The sequence below is a fragment of the Megachile rotundata genome, chromosome 4 (assembly GCF_050947335.1).
Source record: "Megachile rotundata isolate GNS110a chromosome 4, iyMegRotu1, whole genome shotgun sequence".
In the NCBI taxonomy this organism is placed as follows: domain Eukaryota; kingdom Metazoa; phylum Arthropoda; class Insecta; order Hymenoptera; family Megachilidae; genus Megachile; species Megachile rotundata.
In genome coordinates this window covers 10,376,269-10,392,615 of record NC_134986.1, presented here as the reverse complement: position 1 = coordinate 10,392,615, position 16,347 = coordinate 10,376,269, and the positions used below count along the sequence as shown (strand labels likewise).

At 38.2% G+C, this 16,347-nt stretch overlaps 1 protein-coding gene across 1 annotated transcript in view; it reads right to left on the bottom strand.

The window, feature by feature from the left end:
• The window catches only part of LOC100881350 (uncharacterized), a 51,726-nt gene that overhangs the window by 4,108 nt on the left and 31,271 nt on the right, over positions 1 to 16,347 (bottom strand). The window contains exons 4-7 of the mRNA XM_003701658.3: positions 4,180 to 4,347; positions 3,430 to 3,534; positions 2,913 to 3,315; positions 14 to 2,848 (exon numbers count right to left, since the gene is read on the bottom strand). Of these exons, the coding sequence (XP_003701706.2) occupies positions 14 to 2,848; positions 2,913 to 3,315; positions 3,430 to 3,534; positions 4,180 to 4,347 (3,511 nt within the window). The remainder of the gene's footprint in view (positions 1 to 13; positions 2,849 to 2,912; positions 3,316 to 3,429; positions 3,535 to 4,179; positions 4,348 to 16,347) is intronic.

Here is a 16,347-nt window from a genome sequence, read left to right as displayed (position 1 = left end):
ATTTGAAACTCACCTCGCTGAAACTGTTCCAGGACAATTTGTAGATTGGTCAGAGAAGCAGTTTGCGACAAGATTTTATCCTCAGCAACAGACAACTTTTTCTGTATATCGTCCCTCTGTTGAACAATCAATGCCATCTGTTGTTGCAAAGTTTCCACCTGTTGATTAGCTCTGATGTTAGCAGACGTGTAGGCGGTGGAGCTACTCTTCACCTTCTCTTCAGCTTGCTGCAGTTTCGCCTCCAGTTCTTTACGAGTCTCTTCAGCTAACAAGGCTTCTTCGGTGTAACTCGATTGCATCTCGACCAGATGCGTCCTAAGCCTCTCCAACTCTTTCGCCGCGTTCGCTTCTTTGCTTTCACTCTCGTTCAGTTGATTCTGCAACATTCTGTTGTTGGATTGTTCCTGGATCAAGGCTGCCTCCAGCGCGTTGCACTTTTCATCCAGAAGCGCGATCTCCGCCGAAGTTTGCGTCGAATTTTCCGCACATGCTTTCTGGCTAGATTGACTCACACGTTCCTGAAGTCCATGCAACTCGTTCCTCATCCACGAAAGCTCCGCTTCCTTCTCCTTCAACTCGGATAAACTCGCGTCCTTTTCGGACATCAGGTTTCGAAGCTGTAACGTTTGCTCGTTCAACATGTGCGTCATCTTCTGAATTTCTCCGTGGTATTGCAAGCTTTCGTTGTGTTTAATGGTCACCAGTTTCACCAGTTCATCTCTTTCGTTCTTCACGGTCTGAAATTCGTTCGACAGTTCCGGATTATTCTTGGCTAGCTCGAGCGACTGTTTCAGGTTATTAATTTCTTCATCTTTCTTGCTGATCAGGTGGGACAGACTTTCTATGGTTTCTTTGGCCATATCGGCGGATTCTTTGTTGCTCTCGATGCTCTTCTGTAACTTCTTTTGCGATTCGATCGCCTCGGCCATCAGTTGTTCGTTGCTGGTCTTCAGGGTCTCATTCTCCCGTGTTCTCTCTTCTAACAGCGCCACGACTTGTTGCTTCTCGTTGTCGTAGGTGTTCTCGTTTACGCGATGCAGCAGTTCCTTCTTCTCCGCCTGCAGACACGCCACCTCGTGCTCTAACCTTCTGCAATTATCTTCAATCTCTTCGCGTTGGCTCTTGAAGGCATCGTTCTCCTCCGTGAGTCTTGCGAAACGTTCCTGCAAAGCTGTCAATTCTCTCTCCCTCAAACGCAGGGTTTCCACCTCGTTAGCCAGATGAGCGTAATCGTTTTGCATGGAGCTCAGTTTCTCCGTTAATTTCGAAACTTCTTCGCGTTTCTTCATCTCGTTCTGAAGATTCTCGTTCTCCAGTTGCAGCTGCTCGGCCCTCTCGTTCATCGACAAAAGTTCATTCTCCAATTTCGCGTATCTCTCCTCCGTTTCACGCAATCGTTCTCTAACTTCGTTCAGCTCTCCTTCGTTAGTTTCTACCTGCTCCTTCAGCTCGACCCGTTCCTGTTCCAGCAGAGACTTCTCGGTGTTCACCAGATCAATCTTATCGTTGGACTCGTCCTGAATGGCAGACAGCTGCTCTAGCAAGGAGCCTTTCTCCTTCATCAGGTTCTCGTTCTCCTGACTCAGCCTCGTTATGTGACTTTCCTTCAAGTCTATCTGAGCGAACGCTTCGTCCAGCTCTGCCCTCATGTTCAAGATATCGTACTCCAAATCGTCTTTCTCGCGAGTGACTCTGTCAAGCTGTTCCCGGAGGTTCTCCATCACGTCGTCGTTCGTTCCAGAGTTAACCTCCCGCCATTTCGCGATCTCCGTCTCCAGCTGTTCGTTCTTTCGGGACAGCTCCTCGTTCTCTCCCTCGATCTCTCTCTTCGCGTCTCGCAGGAGAGTCAAACTGTTCTCCAGCTGTTTCGCGTTAGAGGTGGAGGTTTTCAATTCCCGTCTGACGTTCTCCAAATCGAGCTTCAACTCCTCGATGAACTCGATGTTCTCGTCCAAGCCCTTGCACCTCTCCAGCGACATCCTCAGCTGTTCCTGCGTCTCCTTCTCCGCGTTCTCCAGCAAATCGACCTTCCTCCGCAGCTCGTCGTTCTCGTCCAAGGTCGCGTGCAACCTGCGATTCAGGTTCTCCACCGCGCTATCCGTTTCCTCGATGTCCTCTGGAATATCCTCTAACCTCGTCGGCTTTCTTCGGGACGCGGTTTGTCCTTGACTCTCCGTTCGGTTCTCGTTCACGCAACCTTCTCGCAACATCGCGTTCTCCTTCTTCAACGACGAGTTCTCGGATTGTAAACGCTTCACCTCTTCGTGCAACGATTCTGTTTCCGATTCTAGAGAGGCGACCCGTTCCTCGCTAGCCTCCGGTATGGACGGTAAATTCAATTTTAGGTCCTGAACCTCTAACAACAAGGAATCGATGTGCGATTGCATCACGTCGCATTCTACTTGCAAATTGTCCTTCATGTCCACAGCCTCTTCCAGGTCTCGGCTGAGCTCGGTTACCTTCTTCTCTAAGAGCTCCTTCTTCCATTTCGTGTCCACGTACTGTTTAGCGACAGCCTCGAATATAGACTCATTAGGTTCTGTTTCGACTACGGTACTCCTCAAGATATCCTTGATCCTCTCAGTTAACTCGGCGATGCTATTCTCATTGTCCTCCGTTGTTTGCAGATCATTCGTCTGGACAGATTTATCCGCACTGTCCAGCTGGCTTATTTGTATCGAACGAGACACAGTTTCGATCGGTGTACGTATCGTTGAATCCTTCAGCCTATCCTCCAACTGGGTAACTTTGTCCTGAGCCTGATTGTAGTCCACGTAAAGCTGCTCGTAAGCGTTTTGAAGGGACTGGTGCTTCTTCTCGACCTCCTCCTTCAGGGACAGCAGCTTCTCTGTAAATTGGACGGAGTTAAAGCAATGGATTAGCAGAAGATAGTTATAAGTTTTAATTTTTACCTATCGATTCTTCATGCTGTTGGTCCAACTCCTCAACGCTGGCGAACAGTCTTTTGTTCTCCTCCTGGAGCTCCTCGATCTTTTTGTATAACTCTGACTCCCTGTTGCTCGAAGCCTCGATAAATCCATCGTGCCGTTTATGATGCTCCGAGTTCACCTCGAAATTGGATTTTAACGGTACGGATTCGCTGTCAGGACCCTTGAACTTCTCGTCGAAGTCCGATTTTTCTTGTTTATTGGCCTCGCTCTGCTTCTCGTTCTCGCTTTCCAGCGCCTTCAACGCGGTCCGGACTAAATCCAACTTCTCCAGGGAGTTCAATTTCGACAACACAGTACGGAAATCGTTGATCAACGCCGTTTCATCCGATTGCACGCGTTTCGTGCTCCTCTCCGTTTCCCGACTCTAATTAAACAGAAAAGCTTCATCTTACACGCCGTCGCGATCGCGTATCTAATCGAAGCAGCTTATTTTATACACGAAAACAGATACCACTACGATTTAATGAAATGTCTCTACCTTTTCCTCCAGCTGTATTATGCGATTCACCATATCCTGCTTGGCTCTCACGAATTCCGCTTTTTGGTGACCATCGGTCAGTTCCTCTTTCAACGGATTATTAACCTGTAACCAACGATTAGAGTTTTTAATTAAGCGATCGAAAAGAATGATAAATTGATCACGTCGCGTCAGTCAGCGTGTAATAGCGTACCAATAAAATGGCAGTGATACAATATTGATTGAAGATAACGTGGATAAATGACACGTGTGGTCACGTGTGTGTGTGCGTGAAACGGTCGACAATGGCGAACGGTTAAAATTAAACGCAATTATCTGGAAATAATTGCCAAGGTAATTATCCCTTTAGCGTTTTGTGGGACAGAAGAGACAATGCGATTATTGACTACGTGAAAATATTACGTGGAACATAGGCGCCGATGATTTTCGAGAAATGCGTTAAAATGTTTCTTTAAAGGTGATTTATGATGGCGATGGGCAGATCGAGTAGTTGCTGATGTTCTTTAGGATATGGTCGTGTATGGTGTGCAGTAATGAGATTGCGAAAACGATGTCGAAGCTTTTCACTTCTGATTCGAATTAATTTCTTCAATTTTTTAAATTTACAAATATGTGTAATTTGGAAATCACACATTTTTGAACTTTGAAATTTTTTAGATCATAAGCTTAGCAACTTTTTATCATAAATTCTGGATATGAGATTGCAAAAATTTTTGAAGCTAATAAATTTACAGGAATCTCTCGATTTACCTTTTGAACGCGTTTTAATTCCGCTTCCAAATCGTGTATCCTCACGGAGGCTTGTGCCAACTGTTCCTGCAAGTGCCTAGCTTGGTTCTGATTCTTCGAGTTTCGACTTTTGGTGGCCAATGGGTCCCAAAAAAATACTTCGCTGTCCTCATCTTGGCTGATATCGTTCTGCAACAGAAAGACGATTCATAGTCTCAAATTTTCAAAGTTTCACAAATATAAATTTCATATAATAAACGAAGTTAATATCACTATAATATCTTGCTAAAAACTTGTCCAAAATTCACTATAATTGTCTAGAAACTGATGTCTATAAACATCTTCAGAATTAAATGATTCATAGAGAATGTAGTTTTCCTTTGAAGATATTGCTGTCAACAGTAACTTTAAAATTTTCTAATTAAAAAATTGGACGAAATTATTATTTCCTATTATTAATTATTATTAGTCTCTTCGAACAAGAGTAACGTTATATATTTAGTTGAAATTGTATTAAATGCACAGTGTATCTCTCCAGTACAAAGTTAACCCCTCATTTCGTTATTCGAAACTCGAGGTACTTTTATAATAAAAAAATTCAACTAAAATCAAGTATCAAACGAGTATCGTGTTTAGCGTGTTCCTTCAGAGTTTTAAGGCGGATCGAAGCAGGATGCAAGCAGAAAACCGTATGATTAGGAACATAGTATTGTAATCCACGTTTACATAAGTCGTGTCGCGAACAATGCGTGTTAGTACATATAGTGTCGGGCAGCAAAAGAAGAAGAAAACGAAGAAGAAGTAAAAAAAAGGGAAAACGGACGGGTGCAGTTATGCAATCGAAATTATGAACGGTTTGGCGATCTTCGAGGAAGAGAGCGAGAAAAAGGTAATCGAAGGCTCGTCGGCACATATTCGGTACTGAAATTGTCCGCGCCCCGAATGGAAAGGATGTCAAGATTTTACGGTGAATTGAGACCTTATAAAAGCCTTGTCATTCCATAGAAATTGCCTGGATTATGTAACCCTCGTGGACTTCTCTCACGTGTTCCATGCATATTTGCCCGTTGTTTTTATCCGATGCCGGCTCGAACCCGTGACGAACCAGCTCGGATATCTCAATTCAATTCAATTCAATTCCCGCGTTAATATCAAGGGTAAATCGAATTCGTATTGAAACGCGAGCTGAATAAATTACCTCCTTTTTTAATTTCATGATTAACGTGGGATACTGCATTTTGGATTGCGATTGTTCCCGGCTAATGGCCATTCGTTTTCACGGTGATTTCGGTGCAACCTTAATGTACATGTTAACACTTTGCACTCGGTTGTTCCTTCTGACGGGACATTTCAAATGACAAACTAAATTTTAGCAAAGGGTTAACGTACCCTCGAGAAGAAAATATTATAACTATTTTACAAAATAAGTCACATTTTAAACAGCTCGATATTGCTTTGACTTTATTTAAAGGCGTTCACCATTAGTCACGTGTAATTACAAAGCACTCGTATGTCACGTAATGCGTTCCAACACGTGTTTTCATGCGATCGCATACATTTTTCCGGAATATCGTAAGATCGTGTAACGAACGATCGCGAGAAAAAAAGCATGTAAAAAGCGCTTAAAGAAGTAATAGGTAAGAAAAGGTAGAAATTCGAGTTCGTATCAATAGAGAAACACGGGCTGTCAGTGAATCGATTCGAAAGTCCTTCGTCACGCATTACCATAATTCTATACAAATTATTCAACGGACTGTTATTGTAGCCCCGGTGTTGCCCTGACAAAAGACTACAAATAGGTTTTTAATCTACCATAAGTTTCCTCCCACTATGCGGGATTCACCTTTCGACCGGGCTTTTATGTCGTCCAAAGTTCTTTCATCTGAAAGTCAATTCCCCAGCTTACTTCGAACAGCTCGTACGTTTCCTCTCTGACATCTGCATAACACGGAAGGCTGCATCAATTTATATATACATACAGTCACCATCTGGAAAAGGTGCATTCTTTCGTGTGTACATACACGAATTCCATAACGCTGTTGGATCTTTTTCTTGGAGGAAACAAAAATTCTGATGCGGCAGGCGAAGTTTTGTTATTTTATACGTATGGTGATTCAGGGATGTGGAAATTTGCTGTTCGAAAATTTGGGTTTGGAAATTGTGGAATTTCAGGGTTTAGGGATTTAGGAAATTTGGGGAATTTGGAGAATTTGGAGATTTAGGAAATTTGGGAAATTAGGGGAATTCGGGGAATTTGAGGAATTTGGGGAATTTGAGGACTTTGGGGAATTTGGCGATTTGGGAAATTTGGGAAATTTGGGGATTTGGGGAATTCGGGGAATTTGGGGATTTGGGAAATTTAGGGATTTGGAGATTTGGGGATTTGGGGAATTTAGGGATTTGGGATTTGGGAGTTGGGGAATTTGGGGTTTTGGGGATTTGGGAAATCTTGGGAATTTGGGGATTTGGGGAATTTGGGGATTTGGGAAATTTGGGGATCTGGGGAATTTGGAAATTTGGGTATTTGGGGGATCTGAGGGATTCGGGGAATTTGGAGATTTGGGGAATCTGGGTATTTGGGAAATTTAGGGAATTTAGAGAGTTTAAGGATTTGGGGGAATTTGGGGATTTGAGCGTTTGGAGATTTGGGAATTTGAGAATTTGATAATTTGATAATTTGATAATTTGATAATTTGATAATTTGATAATTTGATAATTTGACAATTTGAGATTTTGAGAATATAAAACCTTGATAATTCATTGACAATTTGAAAATTTTCAAACTTTAAGTATTTGAATTTCTGCCTCTAGAAAATTAATTTTTCAAATTTCCAAATCGACTCTCTTACAATTCCCCACTACATTTTCCACAATACTAAACTCTTCGTCATAAAAGTTTCACCAAACAAGAATAAAAAAACCGATACATTAATGAACTTAATAACCGATGCAGTTTATCTCGCGCAGGAAGCCAGATAATTCGTTTTGTGTTGTTTCGTAAAGTTCGTCGCGACTCGATATACGGAATCGGAACGGAAACGAATTTGAAAGTGCACCCGTTACGTTGTTTTTCGGCCCTGTTCGGGCACGGTTCGCTCATGACAGATGCGGACGAAAAAATTCATTCTTGAATGGTGTCGTTGCATATTATTCAATCGCGTCTTTCAGATATGCGAACGATACCGAAAACTTCTCGCTGCACGTCATCGAAATGCTAATCGATGCATACGACTCGTGCATCTGCTCGAACTGACACGTCTTTGGACCGATTTTGTCCCCTGATAAAGTCCTGTTGTGCCCCTGCTTGTTTGATTATTCCGATTTTAGAGTGCGTCGGAAACGATCGGGGAAAAGAAATTCGATACGATATGGGACCAGTTTCGTGATGAATATGAAAAAAGACTCGGTTAGGTCAGGTCAAGGAATAATGCATCGTTGCGTATGAAAAGTTTCCTTCCGCCATTACTGTTTGTCTTATACGTTTACTTTACCTTGGACACATATTATGTCTTTGAAGGAGATCTGGATTCAGGGACGTTCGAAAGTGGAGGAAATTCGGTCGATTCGTTTTCGTCTCCTGAAATATTAGGATCTAGGGAAAATTTGGAACTTCAGGAATATTGATATGTTCTTAGTATGTGGACTTAGATGGGGTTGTAAGAATAGGAAAAATAAGGAAGGTGTAAATAAAATTTTTTACGTTGAAGTTTCACTGATTTCAAGTGTAAAAATTTGCAGTGTCAAGTTGAGGATTTAGGAGTTTGAAATTTTTTTAATTTTAATGCAGGAGCTTGGGAATTCAAAGTTTGCGAATTGTAAGATTTAGGAATACGAGACAACTTCTTTTTAGGGATTTATTATATTAAATTACAAGTTCAAAAAAGACTGTAAATTTAAAAATGTGTTCCTAATCTTCTGTCGAAATCTTTCGAAATCTTGAGTTATAATCTGTTTACTGACTTCGCCCGACTCTGTCCGACCTCACCCGATTCCGGCCGACGTTGCCCGAGGAGTCCTCAAAAGTCCGAAACCCGTTACTACTAATTTCTACTCCTTTCTCCTTGTATTTCACTAATTGATAACACAAATTAATAACGAGTTATGAAAACTACATTCGTTTATTCACGACGATAAGATTATTATCAGCAAACGATAAACGTATTACACTTGCTGCGCCTTTTTAAACAAATAAGGAAGTCAGGCTGTGAACCAACAATAAACATTTTTATACAATACATTTCTTTTTAACACTCTTTCGAGTATAAGATAGCAAGGAAGATTTAGATAACGTTCATTCTCAGTTTCCTGTCGATTCTTCAATATCATCGAACACCTGATAAACTCATAAAAAGCGTTCGCGTTTTTTTCGTGGAAATTCCCCGGTTTATCAATGAATGTTAATCTCGTCGCAAGACTTCGTAGAAATATTGTTCGAATCGACGTGAAATTAATTCGTGAACCGTGACACGACGTTTCGAGCGGTTCGTTAGAAATGCATCTGATAATGAGACGCTGATAAACCGTGCGGATGAATTGTCGCGATGCAGTTTCGAACTTGTGCCAACTTCAGAATCCACGATGAAACGTTCGAAGATATTCCTAAACGCCTAAAGTTATTTTGAAAGAAAATTTTCAGCGTTCGTTTATTTATGGACTCTCATGTTTTTTACGTATTGCCTCGTAATCGAACTGATAATTATAAATTCTGCAGATGACGGAAACAGAATCGGGCTATTCATTCTAATTCCGATGCTGACAATGATTCACATTCATGCGGTGAAGACAACGATATAATTCTGAATAGGGTGATAAGGAACGATGTAGTTATGTCACATGGGGGAATTGACTTCTTAATGAACAATAATATTGCTAATTTTAGGTACGGTGTAAATGTAAAACAAAAATGGGTATAGAAGATGTGAAGATATAGGGTTGTTGAAGTTTAGGGATTTCGAAGTTTAGATATATCTAGGGATATTGACGTTTAGAGATATTATCTAGGAGTTTCAAGGCTTAGAGAATGTTTATAGGAATATTGGGATATAGGGATATTGAGGCTTAAGGATTTCGGTGTTTGTGGACTTCGGGATTCAGAGATATCGATATCTGGACATGTAGAAATATATTGCTCGATATAACACGAACATGTTTCCTTTTTACAGTAGAATTAGCGATATTTTATCGCGATTAGTTTCATGTCACATATGCTGCTAATATCAGACACCTGCGATAAGAAAGTACAAAAATCGCAAATTTATTTCAAGAACGATTCAAGTCTCGAAATTTCAAGTAGTTGTCACTGCATGTATCCTGTGCTTTCGTTTTCCTTCTCTAATTTGTTAGTACAATTCCCAAACGAGAACAGCAAATACAGCTAAAAATAAGTCAAGATCAAGCATCGAAGGATCATAAACAAAGATATCGAACGCGTCGAACGAAACCTTGTTTTATATGGATTGTGGATATACTTCGAGGCCTCTAAGTACTAATTATAATCTTGCTAAGATAAATGACGTCACAATTTCAAACATGGTGACGAGTCATTCGAGCGCCATTAAATGGATATTGATCACCGCATTAGTAGTGAATCACGTGCAGCAAGGACACGTGTTATCCTAACTTATACGACAAATAATGCTCTCACGGCTGTCACATGCTCGAATAAAAGTAATAAATTAACTGCGGTTTTTGCACTTTAAATGCGGGGACATGTGCAAGTAAGAACATTTTATAAGGTATGAACATATGCATAAGAAGATTTTATATTGCATGAACGTACGTAGTAACATGAGAAGATTTTTTAGCATGTGAACATGTGTGACATAAGAATATTTTATATATATGAACATGTGCAGGTGTATTACATACGTACATATTCATATGAACGTATGAATATATGTAACATATGAACATATGTAGAAACATACGAACAGTTTACATGTATGATATATGTAGGTAATGTATGAACATGTGTAATAGCACATGAACATTTTATAACATATAAATATATGACATAACATAAGAACATTTTACACATATGACATATGCAGGCAATTTATGAACATGTGTAATAACATATGAACATATATAAGTAACAACATTTCAAACCATATAAACATATCAGTAACATAAGAACATTTTACACATATGACATATGCATGCAACGTATGAACATGTGCAATAACATATGAACATATGTAAGTGACATATGAACATATACAACAACACAACAACATTTTCTAACAGAAACATATGCAACAACGTAACAACGTTTTGTAACGTAAGACCATGTGCAATGACGTAACAAAATTTTATAGTGGATAAACATATGCAACAACGTAACAGCGCTATGTAACGTATGAACACGTGCAGCAGCGTAACAACGTTTTGTAACGCGAACACATATGCGATAGCATAAATAAAAAATATGCAAAGTAAAAATATTTGTAATCTTCTAACAACAGAATAAATTTTCGAATTCACAAGTTTTGTGAAAAATATATTTCACAGTTTATTGCAGTTCACGGTACGATTATTTCTTACAGTCCCATTTCTAAACGGTTCACGTGTAACTGTGCCATCTTATCAAAATACGTGTTGGAAATGTATGCTGCAACTACTGATAGTAACCGTGGGAAAGGAAGCTTTTATCAAGTTACTAGAATAAATTTAGCCCGTAATCTCCACGAAATAGGATATTTTGATACCGACAATAATTTATGAAACTTGTTAATGTCATTTGCTAATTTGCCCAAAGTTTTCTTCAAAATACAAAGTTTCCATGTTACAAAATACCTTCAAATTTTACACGAAATGACATGTATTTCCCCTAGAAATATCGCGATCAAGACCATAGAACCAACGTTTAAACCAAGCAGATGCTACTCGATATGCTAGCTCGAGCTATGTCAACACAGACTGCAATAAAATCCGCGTTACATCGTTTACACGCGTCCACGTGCCTTGTTTTAATCATACAATTCGTTCGCGATTCAATTCGATATTATTCAGCTGCCATTGTTGCTTGATGTCAGTCGATAATTGTGAAAACTATAATCTTCGAAGCTTATGTTTCCAATCGATGAGGTGTCATTCGTCAACCATTTGCAACGTGTTATGTTTACACTGCAAATAGTTGTTACAAGTGGTCATTTTGGTCAAGCCTATGCCTTCGTAACATCACACATCTATTTTATGATACTTTTACACGATGAAATCATGTTTCGAAATTGGTCATTACATAGATAGTGTACGATGCATGGTGTGCCTGGAGTTCAGGATGTGGGAAAGATGTCAGGATGTGGTTAATGTTCCCAAAAATTATACGGATGTCAACGCACGAGCTGGTGCGTGAAGAGATTGATGTTTAGAACTGTTACAATTAGTAGGAATAGAAAAATGGACAACTCACACGAATTTTCAAGGGCAGTATTAGTCTTATTTGCAGAAATGTAATACTGGAGGGGTTCACGATGATAGACTTCTTTTAGTTGTGGACCACACGTCCCCTCATGAGTTCACATATGTACATGTCTCTGTTGGGAATTCTTTCTAAAGAATTACTTCCAACAAGAACGAACAAATTTAGGTCTAGTTGTACCTCAACCAGGTTGATAATTAGTTAAAAACAAGAGGGTGCAAAGGTAACTAGTGTATATAACACTCTACAAGACAATCTCTACATAAACAACACTCTAGAAGTATGATCAAAATGCGCCATCTGCTCCTATAAGCAGTTTTAATATCCTTGAAATTCGCGCGTTGTCAGATGGCCAGAAAATCTGGCGAATCGAATTCTCTTATCTTGGACAGAAACTCGCTGAATGTTAACTTCTGAGTATCCTGACACGAGACACACGGTGTACCTTTTCTCGTCGTTAATATCTTGACGTTAGGAGGGGAACGAAGACGCTTGCACGAGTACTTGGAACGGTATGGAGGAGGTAGAAAACGAAGACCAAGGAAGAATGCGACGATGGGAACTTGTCGGTTTGCTGACTAATCGTCGGCTGTCTCCTAACTCTGATCCTCTTTTCGCGATCGTGTGACCTGCTGGAGAACGTTCTCGTATTCGCTCGCGAAATTCTAAAGAAATACTGTATTCTTTATTTTAACCGAGCAACTTTTTCATTCAGGATTCTTTGGAATTTAAATTCCGTGACTTTTGCGATTTGCAGACGTTCGAGCTCAGCAATCTTTATGTTTATCAATTTTTTTCTTGTAAATATTTTTAGTAGAAAAATTTCTGAAATTGTCCTTCATTCTTAATTTGTACGTTTTCTTTACATCAGAAATATAAAAATTGTCAAAATGACAGATTCTGAAATTTAGACATTGCAGAAATTAAAAATTTGGAAATCTTTAAATCTTACAAATTTTTAAATACTACGAATTTTCAACTTCATACACTCACACACTTAAGTTCAAAAACTTGCAATTTTTCTAAATAAAAAATTCTTAAATGTAAAAAAGCACAAAAATGAGTTCCAGTAGTGCAAAAAATAATGTCAGTTTTCGCTCAGGGTTTTAAAACTCCATACGGTACTGATTCTAATAAACGTCGGTCACCAAGTTACGTGAACGTAGCAATATACTATCGTCTTCGATGAGTCGAGTCATAAACAGGAATTTTTACGCTCTCTTCATTTCTGAAGTCCTCTTCGTTGCAACAATACAAGGGTCTGTTAAATGGTCGCTCGAAAACCGATTGCATCGTACTTTTCTTTTTGTCGTAACTGGCTTTTGTAGCTACGTGGGCTTCGGCGTTTATACTTCCATTCAATTTTAATTTCATTTAGTCGCGGTGGGTCGGAACCCTCGGAAGATTATTTGCTTAGAATGCAAATTGATTTTCCTTTTTAAACGTGCATGGTCAATTTTAATTTTTAATTAAATGCTTTCTTGTATTATGAATAGTGGCATTAAATGTGAGACTTTTGTTGTGGAAATTTCAGGATTTGTGAATTTGCGAATTTGAGGATTTGGGTGTACATAGATCTTTATATGTGTAGATATTCATACGTGTAGATCTCTACATGTGTAGATACTTATATATATGTGTAGATACCTATGCATATGTGTAGATCTCTACATGTGTAGATACCTACATGTGTAGATCTCTATATGTGTCGATACCTACATGTGTAGATCTCTATATGTGTAGATACCTACATGTGTAGATCTCTGCATGTGTAGATCTCTACATGTGTATAAACCTATATGTGTAGATCTCTACATGTGTAGATACCTATATGTGTAGATACCTACATGTGTAAATACCTATATGTGTAGATCTCTACATGTGTAGATACCTACATGTGTCGATACCTACATGTGTAGATCTCTATATGTGTAGATACCTACATGTGTAGATCTCTGCATGTGTAGATCTCTACATGTGTAGATACCTATATGTGTAGATCTCTACATGTGTAGATCTCTACATGTGTAGATCTCTACATGTGTAGATACCTGCATGTGTAGATCTCTACATGTGTAGATACCTATATATGTAAATCCCTATATTCCTAGATCCCCATATCCTAGCTCCCCACATCCCCACATCTCAACATTCTTAAATACTCATCTTCCTCACTAGCCCTAAATCCCCATAACCACACATCCCCAAAACTATATCCCTATATTCTCACATCCATAATTATTTTTTTTTTAAAACCATAAAATTTTAAACATTTACAAATTTTTAAAACTTGCATATAATACATGTATAAATATACATATAAGTGCGTAAACTTGCACTGAATTTATGGTCTCAATTAAGCTAGAATATATTACGCATAATTATCGAAAGAAAAATGTAAGACCAGTGGTTGCAATTTTTAAACGGAATAGTACGGCACGAATCGTTTCGCGAATTATCAAGTTTTGCAACGTTATGAAACAGTCTTAGCACCCGTTGTCACGTTACACGCGTGTTGGTGTGCGTGTGCAACGTTTCACGTTAACGTGCAGTGCTCTAATACTGTAGCGAAGCACATTGTACCTGTGCCGGTACCAACGTAATAATGTCGTGCGATGTCAGTGACGTAACTCCACGGTAGCCACCGTGCACTTTTATACTGAATGATCAAATTTCAATAGATCACCGCTTTTTTATTGAACTCTTCGAAATGAAACTTTTGCGGGTGATAGCTGGTTCGCAAATTTTCAAGCTTCTGTAGTTGTAAATTTCAATATTAATATTTTCATATTCTAAATTAATATTTTCAATATTTACGATATTTTCAATGTGTTCAATATTGTTCGTATATTTATTATTTTCGATATATACCTTCACGATTGTAGAAATCGAAAATATTTCAGTTTCAAAATTTCTAAATTTTCAGTCTCTTGAATTCCTACATTAATAAAATTTCCGATCTATACAATTTTCTTATTAACCTTGATTTCCCATCTTTCGCAATCGAAGTTTCCAACTAATTCAAGCGTCGTATCGGGCTGACAATAATTGGTATTTTTTACAGTACGTTAACAGAAGATAGGTGGAAGTGGAATTCCTTGACCAGACCGAGTACGTGCATCGGACTGTGTTTTAATTAAAAGAGCTTAATACAACTCGATCGATTCATCTCCAAAGCCGAGCAATTTCACTACTGCTGCATTGGTGAGTACATTAGATATCACTGCACAAAGTGTTCCAGTTTACAAGCTTGCAAATTGAAAAATTTACAATTGTCAAATTTTTTTATGTTCATATTCAGGAATTTAGGACTTGAATATATAAATTTGTGAACTTAGAAACTTTTTAATTTTAAACTTTTACATTCACATATGAATTTAATGCATATATGTCACTATGTACATATGACTATGTTCATAAGTATCAGGACAAATCAGAATTATTTTATACAAAGTGACTATTTAACACAAGTATTTGAAATTTGATACAAAGTGAATACTCTTGTAGGTTTGAAAACTTGATATATTTGTCGTATCATATACTTGTACTCATATACTTGTACTCAACTTGATATGTCATATACTTGTACTCATTGACATATCATATATTTGTACTCGATTCAAGAATTGAACACTGATACTTTGTTCTCTGATATGGTTCAAATTTTTCAAGCTGAGTAATAACCTAAAACTAGCTTTTAAAAAGATCATAACATAAATATGGTTATAGATATAAATTATGTGAAATTTCAGAGTTTTATTTAAAAAATACAACTCATCTATAAGATAGAGAAAATTAAGTGTATTTGTAATACACTCAACTAAAAATTGTATCTGGCGTAAGGTTCAATAAATTAACAGATCTAATCTTACTCTCAAAATTAGATTTAATTTTACTCTCAAAAATAGATTTAATATAATTAAGTAAACAGATGAAGTGTTCCAATACCCACTTGACTATATCTTGACCTGAGTATACTGGATGTCACGAACTTCCTCTTGTTTTTATTCAAAATACCTCTAAATTGCGGCGAAGTAGGATGTTTGCGTTACACCCATTATCCAGCAACGACACTTTCAGGGCAAACTTTCATTTTCAAAAAATTAGATCACTTTATCGACGCGTGGTGCTTTTAATGCCTAATTACGCAACGCAATTAACCTACATCGTCGAGCCACTTACAGTGCATTTTAAGCAATTGAAAATATTCGAAACGTGGAAACAATTCCATAGTTCCAAAGTAAATTTTTTAATTACACTTTCGTTAGCATTATCGCGTTAAGTAGATTTGTTCCCGGTTTGTAAGAGCGGTTCTTCAAACAGGGAAAGCAACAACCCGCATTGTATAACGCGTATAAATTCTCTTCATTTCGCAATTTGACCGTGTTGTATACTTATTCCTTTCAATTTCAACGATGTCACAGCTTTTTATGGCCTCTGTTGACAATTTTCCATTAATTCTTGAACCGTTTAGCTCGGCTTCCAACCGAACAAAACCTTCTCCTTGACTGCTTTTTACGGAAATTTATATTCAACCGCGGTACGATGTACCACTATTTCTAGAATCACTGTACGGAGTAATATTACCGCAAACTGGAGATTTTGGTTATATTTTGATGTATGGAACGAAGATTTTTACTTTGCAACGTTGCAAACTTATTTGCTTTATTATATGTTTTTAATGATTTCAATTACTTTACTTTTTTTAAGATATATATTTAAAAATTGATAAATGTTTCAAAATAAAATAATGATAATTGATTTTTCCT